Here is a 28,000-nt window from a genome sequence, read left to right as displayed (position 1 = left end):
ACGTTTTATTAATTACATATATTTATTTACATACCTGATATGTTAGCGGTACAAGAATGGAAGTAACAAAAAGTGAAAAGACAAAATGCAATATTGATTATGTCTTAGTATCGATAATCTGAAACATGTACTTTTGGCTAGGTTTATTGTTCATCTGCTGCTCGGTTCCAACTTTGTTCTTCCACACTTCCAAACAGAATGAAAATTATACCAGTGACAATGTAAACGCCTCCTCCAAGTATGAATGTGTACGACCATTCTTTCATTCCGTTCTGAAAATTTTATTATTAATACAATCGGTTCTCGTTAGTTCGAAACTCGATGAACTCTTGAAATGTTACCAACTACCGAGTGCTAGAAATTGGTGATTTTCATCAAATCTTTGAGACCAACTTCTCTAAAATTGTATGTAGAGTCTACAATAGGACTACTGTTTTGACTGTTGAGGCTACCTGGAGCCTGGTAAAGCAACTATTTGAGAATGTCGTAATGGGAAACGGTCCATTCTCATGAAATCTTGAAACTCCTGTATTAGCAGTTTTCAGAATAAACCTAACAGACTTAGGATATTTTTTTGTTTCGAAAGAACATCATTGAGGCTGAAAATGTTGGTAATAACTTAGGGCATTTGCGATGAATGAAAAAATATGTAGTACTCTGAAAATCATTCCGTCTACCAACAGTTTATAAATAGATAGATTTTGCTTCTTTAAAACATCGCGGTTTAATCGCTTTTCCTATCACTAAGGGTTTAAGTTTTCTTGATCGGTTCATTTTCACTGCAAGTAAAAATGTCAACGTCTCTTTACATGTTTTCCCCAATGACATTTTTCATCTTTAAAAGCAAGTTTCTTGTCAGATAAACTATTGAAAAATCGTCTAGTATTAAAAGTGTTTCGGGAAACATACTTTTCAATCAAAGTCTTCAATTTACCGCGCCAATCTGAGCAAACTTTCTCCACAAACTGTTTTAAACACAACTCCATTTCTCTTTTTTAAATTTGTTAGCCACCCTCTACTTGCAAACAAAGTTTCTGATGCGATTTTTTTTGCTAATGACCACGCTTTCTTCCAGACGAAGAATTTGACCTTTAGTAGTTCTTTTTCGTACTCCAACATTTCGAGTAGCACAAATTTCCTCCTTGTGCTTTATCAGAGGGATTAAATTCTTTTGTGACTTCACTTTTCTTCTCAACTCCTTCTACTTCTTCTTTGTCGCAATCGTCAAGCTTCTTATCGATCGTTTTGTCGCGTAGCGTCGATTTTTTCGTTCGAATTACCAAGTGCATAAAAATGTATCGGTTTAGTTCGAAATATGAAGAAATTTTCTGGGGAATTTCTACTGGGAATATGTTGAATTAATAGTGGGATATTAAACTTACGTGATCTTTAATAAAGATTCCGGTAATAGCAGGTACCAAAAATCCTGTCGTACCGCCGATACAACTTATGATACCAAAAATAGTACCCGCGAAATTCGGTGCCAAATCTTGAGGATTTTGCAAGTTCGTCAATACTGCAGCTCCGTTGATCGCCATACTGAACGTGAGTAGCGCCAACAAAGGCATCCAATCGCAACCGATCAAACATATGCTGAACATCAATACACCCGGTATAATATGTGCTAAAAAATATTCATAACTCATTTTTGACTATATTGTATAACGAGGAATGAACGTCAATAGCAATACTGACAAAAAAGATCAAAATCTCTCAAAGAGGAAACAGGAAAAACTGTGGTTTCATCTATCGGGAAACCAGAGTTGCAAAACATGTAGCCGGCTATTTTCATATACTTACATCCTAGAATAAAAGATTTTCTTATCACTTTAGCCGATACTCCCTTCTTCTTCAGATGATCTCCTATAGCTCCGTAAGCTGTTCCAAAGAACATTCTCATTAAATGGGGTAGCGCTCCATAAAAACCAGATTCCTTCAAGCTGAAACCTACTACTTCGGCCATGAATTTCGGTACACTTTGGAGTTGCACATATAAACCCCACAAATTACCGAAATGTAAAATATTCAATATCCAAAATGGTAGATTCGTAAAGATCTCTTTATATGGAGGTGCACGCTGAAATGTAAAAACGGTTGGGTATTAGGTGGAATGGCTTTACTTAAACAAGTATGGTGCGGCAGTCAAATCTACATTTTTTAAAGTAGGCAAGGTTAGCGTTATGTTCCACACCTCAAAGCATTTCAGTCGCCATGGAACTGTGGTGAACTCAACACCAAGTGTTTTACCAAACCGGTAGCTCAACGTCAATATTCGTACTCGTTTTGAAGTTAATCGCAATCAGCCGGAGCCTATTGAAAATTCAATAAAGTTATGGGTGACAAATTTTGAAAATATCGGTGAAACAAATAGCAAAACAAGTGGTAGTACGAGAATGTTAAACGCGCGAGGGTTGCTCCGCGTTCAAGGTCATTTCCTAAGCTCCGTACGAAGAATCTTGAGGTCAGATTTGCACCGTCACCCTTACAAAATTGAAATGGTTCAGGTATTGAACGAAAACGATTTCGCTATCCGACGACAATTCCGCGAAACTTCGAAGATGGTTGAAGAAAATTAGGAGCTCACAACCTCTGGATTTGCATACCTCGGGATTGGTGAACAGACAAAACTTCAGATATTTGAGTGATCAGAATCCTCATCGGGCCCATTATTTTCCAAAATGAAAGGTGGTAGTCTATTACCTCGAGAGCGATTTTCGGAAATGTTAAGGTCATTCTTCAACTTCGTTAACATGTAGTGAATGATCAGACCTCATCACAACAAGACGGAGCTACAAGCCACACACGCCGAGTGAGTATGAAAATTTTCCGGAACGGAACGATCCCTTGGCCTCCTCGTTAACCCAACCTCACACTATGTGATTTTTTGGGGGAGGGTATTCCTGAAAGATGAAGTGCTTAAGGAACGAATCCGATCGGAAATCTTGAGAATTACTCATGACGTGATGAGCATTTTAAGAAATCCCCTCAAGAATGTTTTAATTCGGATAGACGACATCTTCTATGTTTTTTAATACACAATAAGATTATAACAATGAAATTTTGAAAAATGTATCCGTTTAGTTTTCGCAGTAATTTCAAAAATGCAGGTTTTACTGCCACACCCTGTATGTAGATGTTTTTGTGTTGTTCTCTTGGGTTAGAAAGTTAATGATAAATATTATATTTAAAAATGATAATTAACTAATAAAAAAATCGATTCGAATCATTAATCGATAAACATTTTATACGAGGGATGTACAAAACAGACGTTTCAGACTGTTTTAAACTGTCCCCGTAAATTTAAAAATAATACGCAGCGATGAAACTCACCTTTTTCTTAGAAACCGAGGCGCCTTGTGCTTCTTTAATGAATGCCACCTCTTCAGGTGTAATGAATTTATGATCATCCGGTGAATCGGCGGCCACAAAGTAAAATATGATAAGAAAAACTACGATTTGTATTGTTATCATCTGATAACCCCAGTTCCAATTCGAAGCTGTTATTATAGCACCTACTAACGGCCACGTCAAGCATGTGGCTAAAGTATTTCCCATCAGACCCGCTACGAATTTTCCCTTTTCGGCAGGAGGAGCCCATTTGGCTATAAGTACTTGTAAAGCCGGATAAACCAAACCCTTGACAAAAATATTCATTATTTTTTATATTTGTATATATATACGAAGGTGATTCAAATATTATTAAGTTACACAGCGACGGATTCTATCTCTACATTGTTTTCGAATCGCAGTCCACCAAGTGCCTCTTTCAATGGACCAAATAAATAAACGCATGGCGATAAATCGGGACCATACGTAGGGTGTTCCATCGTGTGCCGGTCTGGCGTTGTCTTGCAGCAATATCGCGCCGTTTTGATTTGTAGACAAGTTTCACAGTTCACAATTCGTTGTTCAGTGAGAAAATCCACCGGAATGTCCCAAAATACGTTATAAAACATCTTCCTTCATTTCATAGACGCGGGAATATGGTGGTATAGTTGTGGAGTCTCGTTTATGGTGAATGTTCTTCGTACCGCTGCAGAAGACGCGTCCAAACTTCGCATCGTGTTAAATTCCGCTCAAAATTCAGAAGTTTTGCCATCCATCAGGCTAAAATTTTGCGGTAACCGTTCACGAATCATTTGCAGTACCTACGCTGGTGTCCAATACGCCAACCACGTTCTCATCTCTAATATCCAGTGCTGCCACTTTCACGACACTAAATTTTGGTTTATATTTGAACCACCCTCGTAAAATTACCTAACTAATAAAGTAAATCATTCGTGCTATGTAATAATTTATAAAATGAATGAAATATACTGGATATACAGGGTGTACTGTATAAAGGTTATTTTCGAATAACTGTTTTATTTCTGCAGATGGCATTTTTTCCTGTAACACCCCTAATATTTTATGAACACACTGTATATATTTATTGGAATTTGGAACAATGATTTGTTGTTAGTTAGTCAATTATCTATACGATGAATAAGACTAACTGAAAAATGTTTCTAATAGAGTTGGATTAAGCAGAGTCTTCCTTCATTAAAAATACAGTTTCGGTGACTCCATATCACTTTTTGATTGGTTGATGATATGGATATTAACTACATTTCCAAATTGTACAGATACAAAGCTCGGCATAAGTCAAAATGAATAACAAAAGGGATTCGAAAAGGGGTTACTGTAAGTGTTCAAATTCTTCTTCAATTGTAGTTCGGAGGTCGGGAAGGGTGCGTGGTCCTCTTGCAAAAACGAGGTCCTCGAGAAAGACCCACAGGGTCAATTCTCCATTCGGGATCCACGTTAATCTTCGAGCTTTTGGCCCTTTATGCCGACCTCTGTATGATGAAATCGAAATATTTGATAATGTACTCACCCCCAAAGCACCAATTACAAATCTGCAAACGATCAGGAGCGAATAGTGGACCCACGATGCCGGTACGCATAAGGAATTGAAAATACCAGTGACTAACGTCGCCCAAAATATAACTTTAGCTGGACCAAACCATTCTGATATAGATCCAGCTGGTAATGATAGGATAGTGTAACCCCAGAAGTAGCTACCCAGTATGAGACCTTGAATTTGTTCGTCCCAATCGTATCTAGGCCCGAACTATAATGAAGAGAATCGATAACGATTGCCAGCGCTATATGTCATTCATACTTACATCTGGTAATTCTTTTTGAGTAGTTGTATTGGAATATTGTTCTTGTGTTTGGTTTGCGGCTTCCAGTATGCATTCGGGCGTCTTCTTCGATTTTCCCTTCGTCATAGGTATAATATTTATAGACATATTCACACGTGTGGTATAATTTATGTAAGTCGTAAGGAAGACCATAACTCCTATCCAAAAGCGGATAGGAATTTTTTTAAATCCTGGAAAAAACGATCGTCAATTCGTAATGATGTCTAAACTGTGATTCTAAATATATTTATTTCGACGCATTTTTTAAAACGTCTGACTATGAAAATATGATGCTTCGCCATTATGCTTTGCGAACAAAAAATAGTCGAACCGCGCCATATCAGGACTATATGGTGGGTGTGGAAAGTAGTGCGGACTGGAGCACAGTGGGGGGTTTACCAGCAGGCAAATTTTGTTTAATTTTCACAAGACTGGAAATAATTATTGTTCATACTGAAAAGATGAGTTTTGATGAGCCGCACAAGAGATTTTCAAGTATTTTGAAGGCGATAGCTAATAGAAAGTATATATAGTACAGCCATTCAAGCTTAAAATCGACCGAAACCTCGCAATTATAAAGACCTTCATCGATCTACTTGAAAATTTGGAATTAAGTTCATCTTGAACATAACTATAGCCCAGTTATGTTCAAATATAATAAATTTTGATTGTTTTGTATCATGACTTGATATTTTGATATTTTATAGCCATTAAAAACTACCCCTCATACAAATATTATTTTAAAAATGTGGTAAAAAACATGTTGCGACCCTTCTAGGCCCTTTTCTTCAGAGAATTTTGATGTTAAAGGGTAAAAAAGACTCTCCCTTATATCTCGTTTAATTTTCAAGCTACGTGAGTTTAAAAAAAAGCAAAATGTCAGTAAAATAAAAGCCAAATTTCAGTTACAAAACAATTCTTTCGTTGATCCAATAGTTTTTGAGATATTTTGAAAAAAAAACGTTTTTTTTTAAAAAATCGAATAAAAAATTTCACATTGAACAACTTTTTTCAAAATATACGTGTTCCAAAACATTCAAACTTTCGGAACGTGTTGTTAGGGCTTAAACAAAGATAATTTTACATGGGCTACGATTAATTTTAATTTTGCCGCACATGGTGTCAAATTTACCGACATTTTTTTTTTTCAAATTCGAGTTACTTAAATTATTTTCGTCATAACTCACTTAATTTTTATGCTAGACGGTTCTATAAAAGTTCATTTTAAAGGTCTGAAAAAGTACTTTAAAAAGGTTTATTACAATATTTTAAGGAAAATTTATAGTTTTTCCGTTATTTGAGCTCAAAACTCTGCATAAATTTACGAAAAAGAAAAAATTGGCTTTCAGTGACACTTGAATATTATTTAATTTAATTTAAACTGACTAAATTCTTTGTTTTTTTATAAGCTTCAATTTTGATAAGAATAATTTTTTCCAGAAAATGCGTAATTTTCGAGTTTTTCGTGAAAAAATGTTGAAAAACGTGTTTTTTTTAATTTACAATCGCGAATAACTCAGAAATTATCGAGTTAAATAAAAAACTTCATTCTACATTTTCTTTAGAAAATTCAATTCTCTATCGAATCCCGGTGTTATTTTGAAATTTCCACCCCGAGTAAAGGTGGCATTTACCCCTGGGGTAGAAGCATACATTGACACCAAATTAGAATCATTATTGAGTCTCTGTCAAAATTTCAAACCAGTCCATGAAGGTCTTTAAAATTGCGAGGTGATTTGCTTGGTTCACTGTACTAATACTAGAAAATTGAAAATAGACAACAATAAACAAGATTCAATGGAACACTTAAGGAGAAAGAGACCTGCAGCAGATTTAGTTGGAAATTTTCATTTTTTATAAAATTTGAGTTTTTACCATCAATTATTCAGGTCAGAGAAGTTTTTGTTTGCAGTGAAAAAAATGTAGTTTGAATAACTGTGAACTAGGGTATCAAATTTCAGAGGTCACGTACAAGATGAATAGCCTACAGGCGGCCAATGTGTAAATCCCCCACTGTTGGAGCATTGTCATGAAACAAGCACACACCTCGGCTGATTTTGCCGCGCCTTTTTTTGATGTTTTTTTTTATTCAACTGCTTTAGTAAGTCGGAGTAATTAGCCGCGTTCATGATGTATTTGATTCTTTAAAGTCAATCAAAAGAATAACTTCGCACTTCCAAAATATTGCAGCCATCAGTTTTTTCGTGCGTACATTTTACCTTAGATAGCCATTTCGAACTTATTAACAAAATGGAGAAAGAAATGAAAGGGGAGTCCTACACGGTGGATGATTGTGAGTAATCGAAAAAATCATTCGGAGAATCCTCGGCGTTGGAATCAGCTTTAAATCTATTGGTTGCAATAGACCAAAAATGTCATTGAAAGCACCCACGCTTTTATAATAGTCACATTTTTTTCCTCTCAGCAATAATTTTTACTTTTCAGTTTGCTTATTGCTAAAAACGTGTTTTTTAGTTTTTTTTTTTAACTATAATTTATTTCAAAAGCCACCTGGCGTGTTCAATAATCAGTCGGGTTAAGTGGTGGGCAGTGATTAATCAAAAAAATTGCATTGGTAAGTATATGACACACGTTCGAAATTCCATAAAATTTTTCATGCATTAAACAAACTGAAACATTTAAAATATTTTCACTTTTACCATAATATGTTAAAAAAAAGAAAACTTCGAGAAGATAACAGCTTTGTCAATTTAGAATCGATTCCGAATCAGTTTAAAATCAATTTAATGCGCATATTTGATTACGAACCTATTCAGGACAATTCCGATGCTGCGCGAACAAAACGGCGTTTTATTTCTAAAATATCTAAAAAGTTTTAAAAAGAAGAAAAGTAAAAAAGCAAAATTTCGTTATATAGATATAATTAAATGATCGGAAGCCGGAAAAGTAGCTGACGAAGAAAAATATGGCTGTTGTACTAGAATTGGTAAAAAAGGCTATTGAAAAATAGAGTGTCAAATTGGAAAAATGCGTGATATCATTGTGGAAACATGTTAGTTCACTTTATAAAAAATTTCTATTTCTACGAGGGTTGTTACTTGAGTTTTGGTATACGTCAACACTGAGTAATATGTCAAATCTGACATTGACATAATAAAGTTTGACATTTTTAATGGTGAACGTACTCAAAACGTGTTGTCGGTACTTTTTGAGTTGTTTATAGACACTTGAAACATTCGTCTTCATCAAAAAATTCAATACATCAATATCGCATAAAGATTCAGCTGTCAAAAATATTTGTTCGCGTTGGAGTTCGAGAGTTCGTACCGATTTGTGCTAAGAAATGCTGAAAAATTCATTCGTAAAGCTTAAACAGACGTGACAGGCGATGAATCATGGATCTATGCATATGAATCCGAATCTAAACAACAATTGACTGTATAGGTCTTTCAAAACCAAATCCAACAAGTTATTCACGCACGAAGTCTGTTTTTTGGAAACAACAGAACATGTGGACACCGTTCCGGTCAATTCCGAATGGTATACCAGCATTTGTATGAATCGAGGAAACCAGTCGCAGAAGACGAATCATTCTCCAACACGACAACATTCAAAAAATTGAATTGAATCACATGGTTAGGGCTGCATGAGGTATGTGGCACCACTTTCCAGTCAAGCTCCAATACTTTCCCGCAAGTTTCCAAAGATGTGTGGGGCGTTGCATTATCATGATGCAACACTAAACCTTTCCGATTTGACAAATCTGGCCGTTTTTCTTCGATTGCTTCATCCAGTCGTTTACAGCAAACATCAGAATTGATCGTTTGGTTCCTTGGAAGCAGTTCAAAAAATACAACTTTTATAATTCCACCAAAATGACAGCATGAGATTTTTTGTTGTTTTTCATCTTAAGATGTGGTTTGTGCTGGTTTTCGAACTATGTTATTACTGTGCAGGACCCATTTTTCATCGCCAGTGATGATTCTTTTCAAGAAATGCTCAGTTTCATTTTGTTTAAAGTGCATAGCGCAAAATTTGTTTCTTTGTGTTGAATGAATTTCGTGAAATTCGTGAGATACCCAAATATCAAGCTTCTTAACTAACCCAAGACATTTTAAGAGTTTTTTTGCGATACATATGTAGATTCTTCGCAACCTCTTAAACAATTAAATGACGATCCTCTCTAATTATGGCTTTGATTTGGTCATCATCAACTTCACAATAGGCCGACCCTCATTTTTGAGGGAAAAATCTCCATACCAATTAATTTTATGGAAGTCCTACCACATCCAGCTTTTAGTTCGGACCTTGCACCGTCAGATTAGTATTTATACAAATCGAAATTCTTAAATCCAAACAAGATGTTGAGAATACAGACCTGGGTAGATCTCACAACTTGCCTAATGACATCAAAGTGTTCAAGCCGAAGCGCCTGATTGGCTTCTCAAAGGACATCGATCTCTGTAACGTGGGGCGCGATGGGCCTATCTGAAGGTCTGTGTGCTCAAAGGCTCCCCAGTTTGGATGAAGACTATATGAGCAATCAGCTCCATAAGCTTCAATTATAATTACGCATTACTTGCTTCAAAAGTTAAGTGACCAATATCACGTGACAAACGGCGAAGTACAGCACTAACATAAGTTAGCAACGCTCTCTATCAGTAAAAATCGAAAGTACTTAATTGCCGACCTTATAAATCATCACTAAACGTGTTTAACTGGTATATTAAAAAAAATTACTTTACCATAATTAGAATTCGGGCTTTTTTATTGATTCGCATATTTCATTTGAATCAAATAAATACATAAACATAAGCTATTATTTAATAATTAATTGATAACCTTCGCATTGCCGATCGATCAAACTTTGATATTTTAATAATCATAATACGAGGAAGAGTAATATGTTGTTATTTTTAATACCGATGTTTCAAAATAGATATGCAAATAATGAGGCGGTTTCTCTAAAATAAATAGTCTTTCAAACTCGCCATTTTTGTGGTCGGAATTTTTTTTATACGTTAATTTTTTTTACGTCAAGTATAAACACGGAATGAGGAATTGATTTGTCAAATTTGGTTAGGAGAAAACGCCTACATTCGAAGTTATGGAAGTTCGAACTTTTTAATGGAGGAATGTTTTCCATGTTCACTTAGTTTTTTGAATAATTCAAAGTCTAGCCCATCGTATTCTAAAGTTACAACGTACGTTGTTCGAGACCTTGGTAAAACCATTCTTTGAGTTAGATGCGAAAAATTATCGCACTGCATTCTCAACATCTTGTTTGGATTCAAGAATTTCGATCTCTACAAATCTGACGGCGCAAGGTCCGAACTAAAAGCTGGATGCGGTAGGACTTCAATAAAATTAAGTTTTTCGAATTTATACCGCGTGACTTTCGCAGTATGTGTTTCAGCATTGTCTTGTTGTAAGAAAACCCGCTTCCAGTTAACTTAGTCCGATAAAATCTCATACATTTAATCAGCTGTTCACTGTATACCTCGGTATTGGTAACTCAACCATCAGAAATGATGTAGAAGTACAGTGAACCTTCATAATTCCATCAGACACAACAAAACTTTCCACTCGAAAAGACCATTCATTTCCCATTTTCGGATTATCTAGATTAGTCCTTTTTCAATCTAATAAAACGATCATCGGACCCACCAATGTGTCCAGAATCCATCCTTGGTGCCCTCCAAAAGAAACACCTGGAATGAGTCAAGCGAAAACCCATCCGTTTCACACCAAACAACTGCTCCCGTTAAACAGGACTTGACTTCTAACACCATGGGCATCACGGACGATTCGGAGTGCCGTTGGAGGAGGATAGAACCGCAGACCACGTTATCTGCGAGTGCCATGCACTCACTCGAGCGCGGTTTCAAACCTGGGCAGACCTCACAACTTGCCTAATGACATCAAAGGATTCAAGCCGAAACGCCTGATTGGCTTCTTAAAGACATCGGCCTCTGGTAACGTCAAGTGGGCCACTATGTGCTCAACGGCTATCTTTCATCAGGACAAGGAAGGTTAGTGTTATAATGTAATTAGTTTGGATGAGGACTATATAGAAACGACCAGATATGAACCAATAATGGTGGTTTTATAACTGGAGCTTGAAGAAAGAAAACGCGCGGCACCAGGAGGAAGCAGAGGGTGAACCTAGTGGAGTGTTCGCTTCTCGAGAGACCTAGACGTTCATTGGGGCATAAAACATGTTTAAATTGAAGCGTACGAAACCCGACACACTCTGTATATAAGAAATTTGCTCAGGATCCGATGTGGATGGTATACTCAGGATGAGGCAATGAAGTACATATCATCTTCGGATCTTAAATATTAGTAGAGCTTAGAAAACCTTTACTCGATGGTAGAACTATTAGATACCCTTAAATTGAATGTTTTTATGATAGTTTTGGGCTTATTATATATCGTAGTAACGATTCTTGTCAATATTTTTTACACTATAAGCTAAAGAGAAATATAGTTTCAAATATCTGCAAGTAACTACCGAAGCAATATGATAAAATGAAAATAAACTTACCCATGATATCCTTCTTATTAGTTAATACAATATAAATGGAAAAAATAAATGTAAATGTATCTCATTTTTGATTAATAAACTGACGTTTCGACACTCTAAACGCTACTTGATTCAAAAAGTCACGAACAAACCGTGAGGCGCGTTTTTTTACTCGGTTTATTCGTATGGTTAATTCTGGGGGTTCACAGAGCACTGACACGAGCGTCATCTATAAACGTGATACATTCGCCATATTGTAGCAGCGACGTTAATAGTGAAGAGGTACTGCTAGTGTTTTTAAGACTGCCAATGTTTATTATTACACTCGTAGATACTGAGTTTCAATGTCAACTATTAGAATAGTACTTTTGGGAAAACTACACTCACGATCTGATTGTTCGGAAACCCACTCGGATCACGATTATTATTGTTCGGAAACTGATCAAGTTAATCGGATCGTGGTCATATGTTATGATCCTTTCTACACTGGTAGATCGGTGGGTAAACGCGATCAGCTGACGGGTTGTTTCATTTGTCCATGGTTTTTTTGGCTTTAAAAGTTATTCATTCGCTTTAAATCACCGTCTACTGATAATTCTCAAGAGCAGCGTCATTGATAAATTACTGAGATTTGTGGTTTTCATAATTTTCGGCATTTCAGTAGCTTATTAGTATTAAATTTCAGTGAAAACTTCGGTAAACCAATTCAATATGGTTTCATGTTTATTTATTGATTTATTTCCCATGCTGTTAAATAAATAACAACTTTCAGTTTTGTCTTCAGAAGAGAATAAAATAGGAAACGTAGATCTTGAATAAAATATCTAAACAGCTGTTTCTAAACGATACCTTTCGACAAGGTAACTAGTATAATAGAAGGTTCGTGACATGCGCATGTTTTTGTAAACACACGATCAGCTGCTACGTCATTATGTTTACATTTTTGTTTTGTTTATATTTTTATGTCAAACAGAACCTCACTAACACTATGTTCGAGTTATGAAGATGTGTGTTATCTCTTGTTGATCCGGCTATACAAACGAATATATTTCTAACTAACGAATTTATTGAGCTGTGAAGAACCGGTGACGTCACTTGTCTACTACGCATCTTGTTATTGTCACAACCTTCTATTATTCTAGTAACCTTGCCTTCCGACCTCTCATTAATTAGTAGTGACGTCGTATTTGAACTCGATACTTAGGCAACCGCAATACAGCATCATAGAACTAGATAAAAAAATATTTTTTGTATTCGAAAGTATCATAAATTGACGATTCACGTAATAATGACTTTTATGTGTATCATTAGTCGCTGAGCGGTTATGAAAGTATTTTTTTTTCGATTGAGAAATTCATTTCCGTCGCCTGTTTAATACAGTATAATGTGTTGCATAATACACCCGATATAACCTTTATAAAAATTGCACATAGTAAAATGTGTTGCATAACTCATTTATTATAATCATATAACTATAGTTACGGGTGTAAAATCGTATTAGTGTGACGTAGCAAGTTGGTGTGACTTAGTGTGAGTTCCGAACAAATCAATTTTAATAGGACATTATACAAGGTTTCTATTGTAATTTCAATCCATTTATAAAATTAATAAGTTCGAATTGAAGGAATGAATAATAGTTAAGAACCTTATAAAATGAAATTATATTTTAAAAAAGACCGAAATTAGGTCGATACGTCAAAACTTTTTCCATTAAAAAATTCTTTTATTTATGAAAAGAGACCGTAGACTATACAGTTACATGGTCTAGAATGTGATAAAACGAATCTATGGGGTTTTTTAATGATTTTAAAAAAATTATGTCTAGAAAACGCCGAAAACAATTATAAAGTCGAAAATTCTCACTTTCCAAAATGTTTAGAATAAATAATATACTTTCTGGGACAAAAATGAATCATGCTTGTTTGAAAAAAGTCTTCTGAATACTCGTTCTATCATGTAAGCTCACTCTGATTTCGTTTTTCTGGCAAATCAGTAGGTTGAGGTTAATTTGGGGCCAGTAGCTGGCTCAAGGATAGTTATAGGTAGAAGTCTTGTTTGTTTTTGATAGAGATTCGTATTGGTTTACGTTCAATGGCTAACTGATAGTGGTGGGACAGGTAGATAACCTTTTATAGGAGTTAGTAGATTGAAAACAAACATAAAAGGGTGGTCATAACACATAGTTGGACTATAGGAACTAGAAACATTACATAATTTTGAAACTGATGTTATTAGCTTTAAGATTTTATTAAGAACGTGTTCATTTTTTTTGTCAGTGTCCTGCGATTTCAGGAACGTCGAATGACGCGCTTTTTTTGCTTACGAGTTTATAATTTATTTTTTAGTTATATATGTTTCTTTGTTAGATCTGAACCTATAATTATGTAATGCTAGGTATTATCTTTTATGTTTTTTCTTGTTTATAAACTTTTATATTGTTATATGAGTTGAGCAACACGATTTATGTTTCTACAATAATATTTTGGAATTTTATTTCTCGTATTTTTATTACATATAAGTAGTTTTTTTCTTATTGTATTGTACTATAATGTTTTTAAGAATTTTAGCAACTGTATCACGAATAATGCCGATTTCCAATGTTTATTAAATAATCACACAAAAACAAATCCGTAATATTCGAAGTACAGTTCATCGTTGAAACCTTTCTTTGGGTTAGATCCAAAAAATTGTCGCCCTACATCCTTTGGATTGAAGAATTTCGGCACGGATCTGGACTGAAGTTCCGAAAAACGCCAATGAAATTTTATAGGTGACGTTGATATTTTTGAAATTCCCGCGACCCCGCAAGGTCGAAAATCGCGGTAATTTCGTGCGCAGGTGAGTAGGAGTAGAAATATTCGCCATTTTGTTCGTTCATTGAATTAGTGGTAAATAAAACAGACACAGACCCTTCCAAAAAGATGGAAACTTTTTGGAATATCAGCAATTATGCCAACAGAGGCTCAAGTAAAAGTTTGGGCCATTAATATTAATGTAATAATGTACAATCAGTTTGCTAAATTCAATTTCACATATATTCCTTATTGCCACGGCTGCTTTAAACTTTTGTTTCCAATACTGTATTAACAATAATCGGACTAGATGCTAGTTATTATGAAAAAGACTGCGTCTTCAATAAACAAAGAGATAATGAGTTAAAGAAAGTAAAGTACAACAAAATTATATAGAAAACCTTGTTGTTAACATTGTTTTAGAAAAAAAAAATTGCAATTATTATCATTAAGTAAAGGAAGAAAATGAAATAGAGTTCAATACTTCTATGTTATGTTGCGGAATGTCGTATTACCATCGAAACCGGTTACAACTCGTGGTTCTCGAATGTTGCAAAACGTATCATCTCTCTCTAATTCTTTTTGGATAATATTCGCATTAATGAATAATAATGAAGTTAACGTTTCTTTAAAATATATTTATTAAGATATTTTACTATGAAAAGCATATTTTGACAGGTGTAAAGTTACCCACGGATTTCTACCACAAAGTTTTTTCAAATTTTCTTCAACTATTGCAAAGGAGACTCAATAGGTAATCTATTAACACAAAAATTGTAATTTAATTATATTTTATAACGCCAGAAAAAATTCATTAACTTTACGTTTAAGCGCCGACGCGCATCGTTCGTTTTCAAATCGAAACCCCAAAGTTTTTTCAAATTTTCTTCAACTATTACAAAGGAGACTCAATAGGTAATCTATCAACATAAAAATTGTGATTTAATTATATTTTATAACGCCAGAAAAAATTCATTAACTTTACGTTTAAGCGCCGACGCGCATCGTTCGTTTTCAAATCGAAACCCCAAAGTTTTTTCAAATTTTCTTCAACTGTTACAAAGGAGACTCAATAGGTAATCTATCAACACAAAAATTGTGATTTAATTATATTTTATAACGCCAGAAAAAATTCATTAACTTTACGTTTAAGCGCCGACGCGCATCGTTCGTTTTCAAATCGAAACCCCAAAGTTTTTTCAAATTTTCTTCAACTATTGCAAAGGAGACTCAATAGGTAATCTATTAACACAAAAATTGTAATTTAATTATATTTTATAACGCCAGAAAAAATTCATTAACTTTACGTTTAAGCGCCGACGCGCATCGTTCGTTTTCAAATCGAAACCCCAAAGTTTTTTCAAATTTTCTTCAACTATTACAAAGGAGACTCAATAGGTAATCTATTAACACAAAAATTGTAATTTAATTATATTTTATAACGCCAGAAAAAATTCATTAACTTTACGTTTAAGCGCCGACGCGCATCGTTCGTTTTCAAATCGAAACCCCAAAGTTTTTTCAAATTTTCTTCAACTATTGCAAAGGAGACTCAATAGGTAATCTATTAACACAAAAATTGTAATTTAATTATATTTTATAACGCCAGAAAAAATTCATTAACTTTACGTTTAAGCGCCGACGCGCATCGTTCGTTTTCAAATCGAAACCCCAAAGTTTTTTCAAATTTTCTTCAACTATTACAAAGGAGACTCAATAGGTAATCTATTAACACAAAAATTGTAATTTAATTATATTTTATAACGCCAGAAAAAATTCATTAACTTTACGTTTAAGCGCCGACGCGCATCGTTCGTTTTCAAATCGAAACCCCAAAGTTTTTTCAAATTTTCTTCAACTATTGCAAAGGAGACTCAATAGGTAATCTATTAACACAAAAATTGTAATTTAATTATATTTTATAACGCCAGAAAAAATTCATTAACTTTACGTTTAAGCGCCGACGCGCATCGTTCGTTTTCAAATCGAAACCCCAAAGTTTTTTCAAATTTTCTTCAACTGTTACAAAGGAGACTCAATAGGTAATCTATTAACACAAAAATTGTGATTTAATTATATTTTATAACGCCAGAAAAAATTCATTAACTTTACGTTTAAGCGCCGACGCGCATCGTTCGTTTTCAAATCGAAACCCCAAAGTTTTTTCAAATTTTCTTCAACTATTACAAAGGAGACTCAATAGGTAATCTATTAACACAAAAATTGTAATTTAATTATATTTTATAACGCCAGAAAAAATTCATTAACTTTACGTTTAAGCGCCGACGCGCATCGTTCGTTTTCAAATCGAAACCCCAAAGTTTTTTCAAATTTTCTTCAACTATTGCAAAGGAGACTCAATAGGTAATCTATTAACACAAAAATTGTAATTTAATTATATTTTATAACGCCAGAAAAAATTCATTAACTTTACGTTTAAGCGCCGACGCGCATCGTTCGTTTTCAAATCGAAACCCCAAAGTTTTTTCAAATTTTCTTCAACTGTTACAAAGGAGACTCAATAGGTAATCTATTAACACAAAAATTGTGATTTAATTATATTTTATAACGCCAGAAAAAATTCATTAACTTTACGTTTAAGCGCCGACGCGCATCGTTCGTTTTCAAATCGAAACCCCAAAGTTTTTTCAAATTTTCTTCAACTATTACAAAGGAGACTCAATAGGTAATCTATTAACACAAAAATTGTAATTTAATTATATTTTATAACGCCAGAAAAAATTCATTAACTTTACGTTTAAGCGCCGACGCGCATCGTTCGTTTTCAAATCGAAACCCCAAAGTTTTTTCAAATTTTCTTCAACTATTGCAAAGGAGACTCAATAGGTAATCTATTAACACAAAAATTGTAATTTAATTATATTTTATAACGCCAGAAAAAATTCATTAACTTTACGTTTAAGCGCCGACGCGCATCGTTCGTTTTCAAATCGAAACCCCAAAGTTTTTTCAAATTTTCTTCAACTGTTACAAAGGAGACTCAATAGGTAATCTATTAACACAAAAATTGTGATTTAATTATATTTTATAACGCCAGAAAAAATTCATTAACTTTACGTTTAAGCGCCGACGCGCATCGTTCGTTTTCAAATCGAAACTCCAAAGTTTTTTCAAATTTTCTTCAACTATTACAAAGGAGACTCAATAGGTAATCTATCAACATAAAAATTGTGATTTAATTATATTTTATAACGCCAGAAAAAATTCATTAACTTTACGTTTAAGCGCCGACGCACATCGTTCGTTTTCAAATCGAAACCCCAAAGTTTTTTCAAATTTTCTTCAACTATTACAAAGGAGACTCAATAGGTAATCTATCAACACAAAAATTGTGATTTAATTATATTTTATAACGCCAGAAAAAATTCATTAACTTTACGTTTAAGCGCCGACGCACATCGTTCGTTTTCAAATCGAAACCCCAAAGTTTTTTCAAATTCTCTTCAACTATTGCAAAGGAGACTCAATAAGTAATCTATCAACACAAAAATTGTGATTTAATTATATTTTATAACGCCAGAAAAAATTCATTAACTTTACGTTTAAGCGCCGACGCGCATCGTTCGTTTTCAAATCGAAACCCCAAAGTTTTTTCAAATTTTCTTCAACTGTTACAAAGGAGACTCAATAGGTAATCTATTAACACAAAAATTGTGATTTAATTATATTTTATAACGCCAGAAAAAATTCATTAACTTTACGTTTAAGCGCCGACGCGCATCGTTCGTTTTCAAATCGAAACCCCAAAGTTTTTTCAAATTTTCTTCAACTGTTACAAAGGAGACTCAATAGGTAATCTATTAACACAAAAATTGTAATTTAATTATATTTTATAACGCCAGAAAAAATTCATTAACTTTACGTTTAAGCGCCGACGCGCATCGTTCGTTTTCAAATCGAAACCCCAAAGTTTTTTCAAATCAAAAAGTTAATAAATTTTTTCTGGCGTTATAAAACATACTTAAATCGAAAATTTGGATTTCCTGTACAGGCTAACCTTGTAATTGTTAAATAACTTTTTGCTCTTCGATTCAGAATCGTGAAATATGTACAAAAAACGCGTGTTTAAAATATTTATCCACTTAATTTTGGTAATTATTGTCTCCTCTATTAACATTTTTCAGTCAAAGTTCAGTTCATGGTGTAAAGAAACATTCGTGGCACAAATTCGTGGATACCTTCATATTTTTTATGTGTTTTGATGTTGTAATTCAACATTCCTGTCCTTCCATTAACTATAATATTGAAGTAAACAAATTACCTCAAATCATTGAATCAATGCAAATAAAATTGTTTATTATTTAATAGTAATTTACCTTTTTACCAAGTTTAATCCCCGAGGAGTCATAACTATAACATAAGTAAAAAATATTCCCAACCCTCAACTTAAAAATTCGAAATTTCATATAATATATGACCAAAATAAAACTTCTGTGGAATTCTAGGGTTAGGTCACACCTAATTAATCCCTTAGAGTTGTTCGATCGCCGCCTATGTACTATGTACTTACAGCCCTTAATAGTATCATACAAAATACCAAAATTTGGTATTTTTAAGTTGAATGGTTGCGAAGAAATTCAATTTTTTCGAAAGTCGCTTGAAAATATATCTGCTCCAAGCGAAACTTCAAGTTTAGAAATCACCATAAAGACGCCAGGGATCAAATCAGATGGAAAAATTATTGTGCAGGGTCTGCGTATACTATTTTTTACTTATTTTTGATTTTGGTAGACTTATAGCTTTCCAAAAACATATTTAATGACAGCTCAATACTCATTTTTTTTTCATTTTCTTAAAAATATTTTGAACTTCTCACTGATACGATTGTTAATCAGAAACTAATCGTCCAAAATGGCTGACATTCTAACGGAAATCTCTCAAAGCATGCGCAAAACTTATATTGACAAGAGCTGACATCTTCAGGTCGAGATTGGAATATTTCGAGACAGCCTTCGTATTTACTTAATTCTTTCGAATGGGGATAAAATTTTTGTATTTGTATTTGACATCCATATTTATTTTGATTCTAAACTTTAACTACAACTAATTTAGATACAAGATTAACCAGCAATGTTTTTCTATCAAGATATTAAAAAGTGTTTGGCCGAATTTGATTCATTGGGGTTTTCTATTTTTTCTGTCTTAGCTATTACACTTCAAAACAAGTATTATACTCTGCTTTTTGACCTCTCAACTAGCTTAATAGTTTTAAATCTTCTAAGTCTTTCCACGGCTGAATTGCCTCGACATTCTCTTCATACTTCTTTGCAAAATATCTTGCCTTGTTTGCTACAATTTCCATTTCTAGGTCCCTGTTGAAATCGCTATTTTTTACATACAAAAGGACATTAACAATACCCCTTAATGCCTCATGTCAACACCTGTTTCTATATCTTATTAGAAACTATTTAAAAATTTTGAGTTTCTATAGTTTTGAATATTCCAGATTTCCCTTTTCTCCCCGACGTGTCTTTTCCATTTAAATTCATGCTTGGATACTTCTCTTTAAGTAACAAAAATGTTTGGGAGATGTAATTGAAACATAACCTCGTATAAAGATTTCAAAATGTAAATACCAGTGACTCAGGAAGCAGCTACAGTTCAGTCTAAATATTTTCAGCACAAGATTCAACAGTTGAAATATCATTTATTATATTAATATAAAAAATATTGTAAATTAAATTAATACTAGAATAAATAGAAGAAATAGAAACTTTTCACCTGAAAAAAAATTGAATTTCTAATCAATTATTAAAATGGAACAATCAACCAAAAGTTATTCCACTTTTTGTTATTTTTTTAATTTACAAAATAATTTCGCTCTTATTTCGTCCCACAAATAAATATCCAAAAATTTAAATGGCTATTAAGTTGTTTATATTTTTTAATATTAAAACTACATTTTATTAGAATTTCGCTGCTTTTTCTGTAAACTTAATTTAATTATTTAATATTTCTCTCGTATTTGTAATTGTATGTTCAATAATTACTCACCAAAATACTGCTTTATCAACCACATTGTTATACAACTAAATGTTTCAATTTAAACAACAAAAAGCATTGGAATATAAACAATAACTGATTGTGTATCACATAATTCTCGATTGAGTACTCATTATAAATGGTTGTCGCTGTAATGAACCGAGCATCACGGGGCGATATTCAAAAAAAACACTGTTGATTCGGCGAGCAAGCGCTGTGACAGAAAATTTACGAGGTAGGAGATATTTCTGATTATAACTTGTATAAATGTAACGGAATTCAATAATAGACGTTTGTTTATTCGAAAAATTAAACAAAACCAAACTGTATATGATTACTATTTATTCACTATTCGTAGAAATCACTTGAATAAATCATTACTTTCCATTTTGACCACACCATGTATAAAAATACAACTTTTACCATCAAGTGTTCTTATTGACATCTTTCCCGTTATTCGTCTATAACCAGTTTCAATATTGTTTTCATCTCTTTCCCGTACATATTAAATATAAACAAGCGGAGGAAACTGGGCTAATTGACATGAAAAACTAGAGGTCGTGATTTACTGATTAACCCTCGTATAAAAAACCTCAGATTCGATTTATTTAAATCATGTAATAAAAAAAATTATGTTTCTACGTGCCTATAGAAATTTTATTAAATTATTAGTTTTATTGAGCAGAAACTATTTGACAATAGACTATAGAGAACTAAAAAGGATTAATTAAATAATTTGACTATAGAAATAAAGATAATGTAAACTTGCAATTTTCCGGTTTATCGATTCACGTATCCTTGAAAATTAAATGTTAGATTTTCATGTGAAGATGATTTTAGTGATGTATAGAATCAATTTAAAAATAAAATAAGTGTGAAGTATATTACAAATTATGTAATTGTCATTAATAAAGGATTATTCTTTTATTGAAACATTGATTATTATTGTATCTATATTTGGAGTGAGCGCCAAATGAAATGTATCAGTAAACAAACTACTACAAATGCAACCACATTTACAAATATAAAGTAATATATGTTGCCTACTATCAATAACTCAATTGACGTATGGTTATTGCGTTAAATATGAGAGTTCATTCAGTTATACTGATGTTTGATAATAAATTAATACAATTTAGATAAGTACAGTTTATCCCTCTATTTAAACTTATGTTTTTCTTTATATCTGTAACCAATGTTAAATTGCTATTTTCCATTAACAAGTAGAAAAAATTATAAGAATGTACGGAAAAACAAAACCTCCATTCTCACTTAGATAAAGATGGGTCCACCTTCGCAAAAAAAATAACAGTATAGTGTACTACTAGATATGCAACCATCCTTACACTCAACTTATAATAAGTGTTACCCCCAAACCTATTTCAATGTCATATACATGTATAAACGCAAAATACAATGCTCATAATAAACTTCTATTTTCTATATATAGATGGAGATGAGAACATCTCTGACATAGAAAAATAGCAGTATTAAATATATTCGAAAAAAAAAAGAATAAATTTTCTTGTATGGGATTCTATCTTCGAAATATCGCCAAAAAAACTCAAAACATCGCAAAATTTTGAGTTTCTCTTTATTTGTAATGAATTTCCTGTGGGAAAAGTTCTACCGAATTAAAACGAACTCACTATCAGATATGCAACCAACCTTACACTCAACTTGTAATAAGTGTTATCGTATGCAGGATCCTGAGGCATTTATTGATTGTATAGTATGTGGCTGTTTATTTTTCAATTTTATTTATAAAAGGTTTCTAGTTAATCGTTTACAGACTGCTTATGTTGAAGTAACGCAAATACACAGCTATTTGAAATGTAAAAATAGTTGTATTTACATATTTCAAATCAATTTATACTGATACTAGGTGTAGTGGTTATGAATAATAAAAATATATTCTGTTTCGCAGTTATTTTTGCACCGAATAACAAAATTCTCATACCGAAATATTTTCATTTATCTATAAGAGTTTAAAAGGATTATTTATACTTGTTTTATATGAAACTTCATTAAATAAATTATAATTAATCACTATTTGAACCATATTATGAAGTTATTTATACTTTGGAACGAAACAATAAAGTTCAATATGATGTGAGTACATCAATGAAAGCAGTAAGCGCGTGCCAAAAAGTACATTCACTTATCACAGGAAATACAGAAAATATTAACTGCAGATGGACAAAACCATTTGGTATTGTTATTACATTAGGTTTTATAAAACAAATACAACGACGAAATTGCAATGGAAAAGTTAAATCTCGAAACACTTCTTACCAATATGGCGGTAAATTGACATTAATACTTGTAGCTTGTAAACAGTCAACGGCATTGTTTAGTGTTTATTTGTTTTTCTGTTATGAGTCTGTCTTATAAGTGCACTAATTCTTGGTGTGTGACTGATGTGACTAATGACCTGAGATATGATTTATTCATGTGCCTACTGCCATAAATGAACGAACAAAGTGATTACACCTTGATCGAATAGGTTATAATGTTATATTAATTTTTCTGTCTAATAAATATTTTATAACCGCAAGAAAATAAAATAGATGGTGCACTGATAGGCATATAAAAGAGAATTCATTACGTTCCGCCTCGTATGTTCACTATTTAATAATGTCACTCACAGCTGATTTGTGCACCGTCTGGTTCTGATCACATGACAAAATATTGAATAAGAGAACACATGAGAATGGTATGTATACAGTGTAGATTCAGAAATTGTATGATTGAATACTTAATTGAATTATTTTTTCGATCAGTTGACATTTTGAGACTAACAAAAAGGTGGAAGTTGATGAAAATCTCGGTTTGACATGTCCTCGATTTATAGTAAAACGATACGATTTTTTCACATAACCTTCAATTTTCTGAACATATATTCAGAAAATCCTTTTTTGTTTTTAAGCAATTTTTGATCCGTTATATAAAATACTAACAAATATATAATGAATAATGATATTACGTCATAATTAAACTGATAAGTCAAGATATCAAACCGGGATTAACTTTTTATTTATATATTTATTCACAATTTATGTAAACAAACGTACCAAGCTAGCAAATTTTATACCAGGTATTGAATTAATTCGTTATTTATTTTTTATTTAAAAAGAAGGAAAAAAATTTTTCAATAAATCTGTCGCGTGATATATTTTCGTTTTGCAACTAACCTAATTTCAAAAATTATATTTAGAGAAAGGTCAAATATAAAACAAAAAGTATTAATAAAAATTATTGTCGATAAAATATATAAATGTTAAATAAATGTAGCTCAAATATTTATATCTCAGAGTTGGTTGATATATGAGGTTAGGTCAAAAAACACAGTGCGTGATAAAGATTTCACATTGTTATAATGGTGAATTATGAAATTAGTGTGTTATTATGAAATGATCGTTCTAAACAAGGAGTGTCTTAAGACAGGTGCCGTTCTAGCGAGTTTATCTTACAGCTATTGTCTAATGTAAACTATTCCTTCATAACCACTGGTATATCGCTAATATTTTTAGTTGTTTGATAACCTTTTGATATCGAATTATTTCACACAACCTTGATAAACATATGAATTAATCAAAATATTAACTAAGTTTAACAAAAACTTTTCTAATACCAAGTTAATTATCACAATCGTTAGTTTCACCAACTTTTGTTTGATAAGCGATGCATTAACGCGTACTAAATAAATTTCATTAAAAAGTTAAAGTATGAAAGTACGAGGTCATAGAGTTGATACGATAAATGGGAATGTTACAAAATAAAATTATGTATATTGATATTGTAAAATATTATCTTTTGTTACGTATGTAAACGATATATAATAATTATATACCATAACATTCCTTCCTTCCACTTTTTCGCTATATTTTTTCAACTAAAAACCTACACTTTTTATTTTTAATATTTTAATAAATGAACGCCGCCTCTGATGAAATTCCTAGAAGTAGTCAGTCACTGAGATAAAAAAGAAGAAGACTAGTAAATAGATATTTTCATAAAAATAACATTTACATACTAAATACAAAATAGAACTTACGAATTTATAAAAAAAGTTTATAAAAACGTATTTTTATACAGTAATCTGTCGTGATGACACAACAAAACACGTCACATTGCAATGAACGCGCCAATTTGTCGTAAATGAAAGGAAATAGTAGTAGGATAAAACCCATTGGAGAGGAAAGACGGAAAAATAAAATTTACGGGCGATATGAGGTCGGAAAGTATCAGGGGGAGGGTTTATCTCGAAGTTCAAGTTCTATGGAAAAAAGTTACATAGCAGAATTGTAGGCAATGAAAAATTCTACAACTTTTGTATCTACACTTGACTCACATAACCTAAAATCTTATGTGAAATATCCAATGTTTTGGTTTTTATTTTTTTAACCAATTTGGTGAAACCTAACTTTATTATGTCTCTATAATATAATATCTACTTTCTAATGGTATATAAAATTTACATAACTATGGTAAGTTTTCTTAGAAAACTACTAACACTAATAACTAAGAACCATATCTCAGGAACGGATTGTTACAGCTTCAGGAAAAAGAAAATTATAACAAAAGTAGCTACGGAATCACGTGGAAATGATTTTCAGAATTTTAGGTCCCCTACTATTTGAAAAAATAAAATTCAAAAAGCAATTTTTTTCAAATTTACCCAATCAAGTGTAACTTCATATAAGATAATTGAATTCTTCAACAAATTCTGCTCATTTTTTATTCCACAAGTTTGTGACTATATCTATTCAAATAAAAGGCGGGGGAGAGTGGAAAACTGGTTATAACAGAATGCCTGTAAGTCCGGTTCTGCTCAGTTAATTTTTATAAATTTGATATTGTTTGAAAGAGATTTTATCCCGCAATACAAAATATATAAATTCTAAGCAATTTAATTACCAATGTGATTGCTAGAAGGCGTTGTTTTATATATTTTAGATATTGTGATTTATCATAGAAATTTTAAAGAAAAGTATAAAAGTATTAGTAGATCTTTTAAAAGTGAACTAAATTCACATTAAAATAGCGAAAACCGCATGTCGACGTCACTTTTTTGTCCCGATATATCTTAATATAATTATTTATATGTCTGCATAGCCGGATTTTTTTTCTCACATCTAGTAAACTGATAAGTGAGTTGTGTTAAATTTTTTTCATTATTTACAAATGTCATATTTGTTTGTTTGTTTCTATAGGGACAGTTTCTATAAGTGAAAGCTTTTTCTCTATGCTCCTAGGTTTCAAGTCAGTTCTGCGCATTCTCAAGCATGCGCAGTATTGATAAGATGTCACTAACGAGAGAAAAAATGAATATTGTCGGCACCCATACCAACTGTCCTTATAGGAGTATTATGGTTTTATCCTATAACTGCTTTTTGTTTTGGTTACAAAAATTAACGATTCTGGTCTGTATCCTTCTCGAATCTTTTCACAATTCACTTTGTATTTACTTCTATTGTGGGTTGTTAAATCAGAAAGAAACTATTTTTGTATTACCATAATAAACAATATTGACGAAAGTACCACTATTTTACCTACCACTGATTCGTTGACGTCATTTGCAAACTATTTTATAAATAATAAGTAGACATATCCAATTAATATAACCTCAAAAAGATTAGGAATTCAAACAAACATGATGTGAATAAATACTACGTCAAAGTGAAACAAATTTCAAGATATAGAGATACTTATAGAAATTTAACATGTTCTGGAAATAGAAACTATTTACGAACGTAATAAAATCTTGTCTATGGAAGTAAAATTTTTTAATTTAAATTCGTACGGTTTTATAAATCTACATAACGTTAGATTGTTTTTGAATGGAATTAAACAATTTCATTTATAAATATAGCACAAGGAGACCTTGAACTAATATTTTCTTATCTGAATGTGAGAAACTTAAAACTTTTCTTTTTTAGTATACAAATAAGATTAATTCAATGCTAGTATTATTTATGGTTTCAAGTTGTTTATTCCAAATGTTCGGAAACATTGTTTTATAATATGGTTAAGAAAAATTCACCACCTGCATATTTTCAAGTAAACTGATCATTGAAAATGAGATGAAATTAGAATTTATTGAAAATATACTGTGGACAATGTCAATGACAATTTTCCACATTTTAGTTGATAGTAGGTAGATTTATTTAATTTTCATAAGAAGTTTCTGGGATAAAGGATATCCTCTTGTTTGTTTTACAAACTTTCTAGTGCCCTATAAAATCTATTGTCAATTCCAAAATCGAAATTTCGCGCCTTAGTAGGTATATTATTCAAACACACTATGTACTTATATTTGGTAATATAAATTTCTGATATCTAAACTCACTTAAATTGTACCAGGTTTGTCTAGCTCTAACAATATATGCAGGCTTCCCACCAGTTCCTTTATTAAGCAAATCTTCTTGCTCCATTTGTTCCAGAGGAGGATTACTATTATTCATTTCGATAACCTTGTATTATTAACCGCACTAACACTTAAATCTAAAGTTTAAAAAATTGGCGTCCGACACATGTATACTAAATTATTAATAATAAAAGTTGAATATTCATTCATAAATGTATTTATTTAACAGTTCGTCGTAGGTTATAGCATTTCTCAATGTTGTGTAAATATTCGAGATACGATCGCGGGAATTATAAGTACAAACCGGTGTAACATAAAACTAGACGTGAATGTCACGACAGTAGTAGGGTGATGAAATGAATTGAAATGCGTACGCATCTTCTGCCTCCAGATCTACCCAGCCGGCGATAACTTCTAAACATAAATACAAATCCTTATGCCCCTGTGTCTCTTTTCAATTTCCATCGGTGCCCTTCAGAAACAAGTTAATTTCAGACAGTTTTTAGTAAAATCAAGTTTATTAATAAAATTTTACTTCATTGGGAATATAATAGAACAGAGTCGTACTACCCCCAATGTGGTCTTTTTAGTAGAAATTAATAAAATCGGATTGTAATTTACCTAATTTGTTTTACTTAATATCTCCTTGTCAGTGATATATTTTCATGAGAATGAAATACTGTCTGACTGGAAAATCGAGGCTAATAATTTTTCAATGACAAATATTTGTTATATTATTGAGTTGATAGTGAAAACATCAAAAAGATTAATTTATGTTTGTTTTCCATTTATGCAATCGTTGAACCTTGGATATAATTTATACTGACCCCACACATTATTCATGAGACAAAAATAGAATATAAATTAAGCACAATTATGATATTAGTTTCAACTAGCACTTGACAGAAATTAATTCAAAATTTAGATATTTTTTTTTTCGCCTGTGCTCCTTTAAATTGCCCACTTCTAATATTACTGTAATTTGATTATTTATATATAAAGAAACCTCATCTGATAAAATAAATGAGAAGTTGAATTTCAAATCTTACTTGTTGATTTTTTCGTTTAAACTTATTTTCAATTGAAAGCGATCGAAATGTTTCAAAACATTCCTAGTCCACCCTCCTTTAATCAAGATGGCGGTTGTCTAATAGAGGAATCA

At 32.3% G+C, this 28,000-nt stretch overlaps 1 protein-coding gene across 3 annotated transcripts; it reads right to left on the bottom strand.

Moving 5' to 3' along the window:
- Positions 1-3: 3 nt before the first annotated feature.
- LOC130899594 (sialin-like) lies at positions 4-27,523 on the bottom strand. 3 transcript variants are annotated; one of them, XM_057809652.1, is made up of 8 exons: positions 27,460-27,523; positions 26,821-27,310; positions 5,169-5,377; positions 4,877-5,113; positions 3,331-3,636; positions 1,801-2,077; positions 1,383-1,624; positions 4-272 (listed from the first exon to the last, which is right to left on the bottom strand). In XM_057809652.1, the coding sequence occupies exons 2-8, from the start codon at positions 26,933-26,935 to the stop codon at positions 144-146; spliced, it is 1,515 nt and encodes a 504-aa protein (XP_057665635.1). In that variant the 5' UTR covers positions 26,936-27,310; positions 27,460-27,523; the 3' UTR covers positions 4-143. The 3 variants fall into 3 exon arrangements, with proteins under 3 accessions (XP_057665635.1, XP_057665637.1, XP_057665638.1); XM_057809654.1 differs by lacking the exons at positions 26,821-27,310; positions 27,460-27,523 and adding an exon at positions 20,481-20,834; XM_057809655.1 differs by lacking the exons at positions 26,821-27,310; positions 27,460-27,523 and adding an exon at positions 11,695-12,415.
- Between the last annotated feature and the right edge of the window lie 477 nt (positions 27,524-28,000).

This window comes from Diorhabda carinulata, chromosome 11, assembly GCF_026250575.1.
Source record: "Diorhabda carinulata isolate Delta chromosome 11, icDioCari1.1, whole genome shotgun sequence".
In the NCBI taxonomy this organism is placed as follows: domain Eukaryota; kingdom Metazoa; phylum Arthropoda; class Insecta; order Coleoptera; family Chrysomelidae; genus Diorhabda; species Diorhabda carinulata.
The sequence above is the reverse complement of the archived record's forward strand: the minus strand, read 5'-3'. Positions and strand labels throughout refer to the sequence as shown.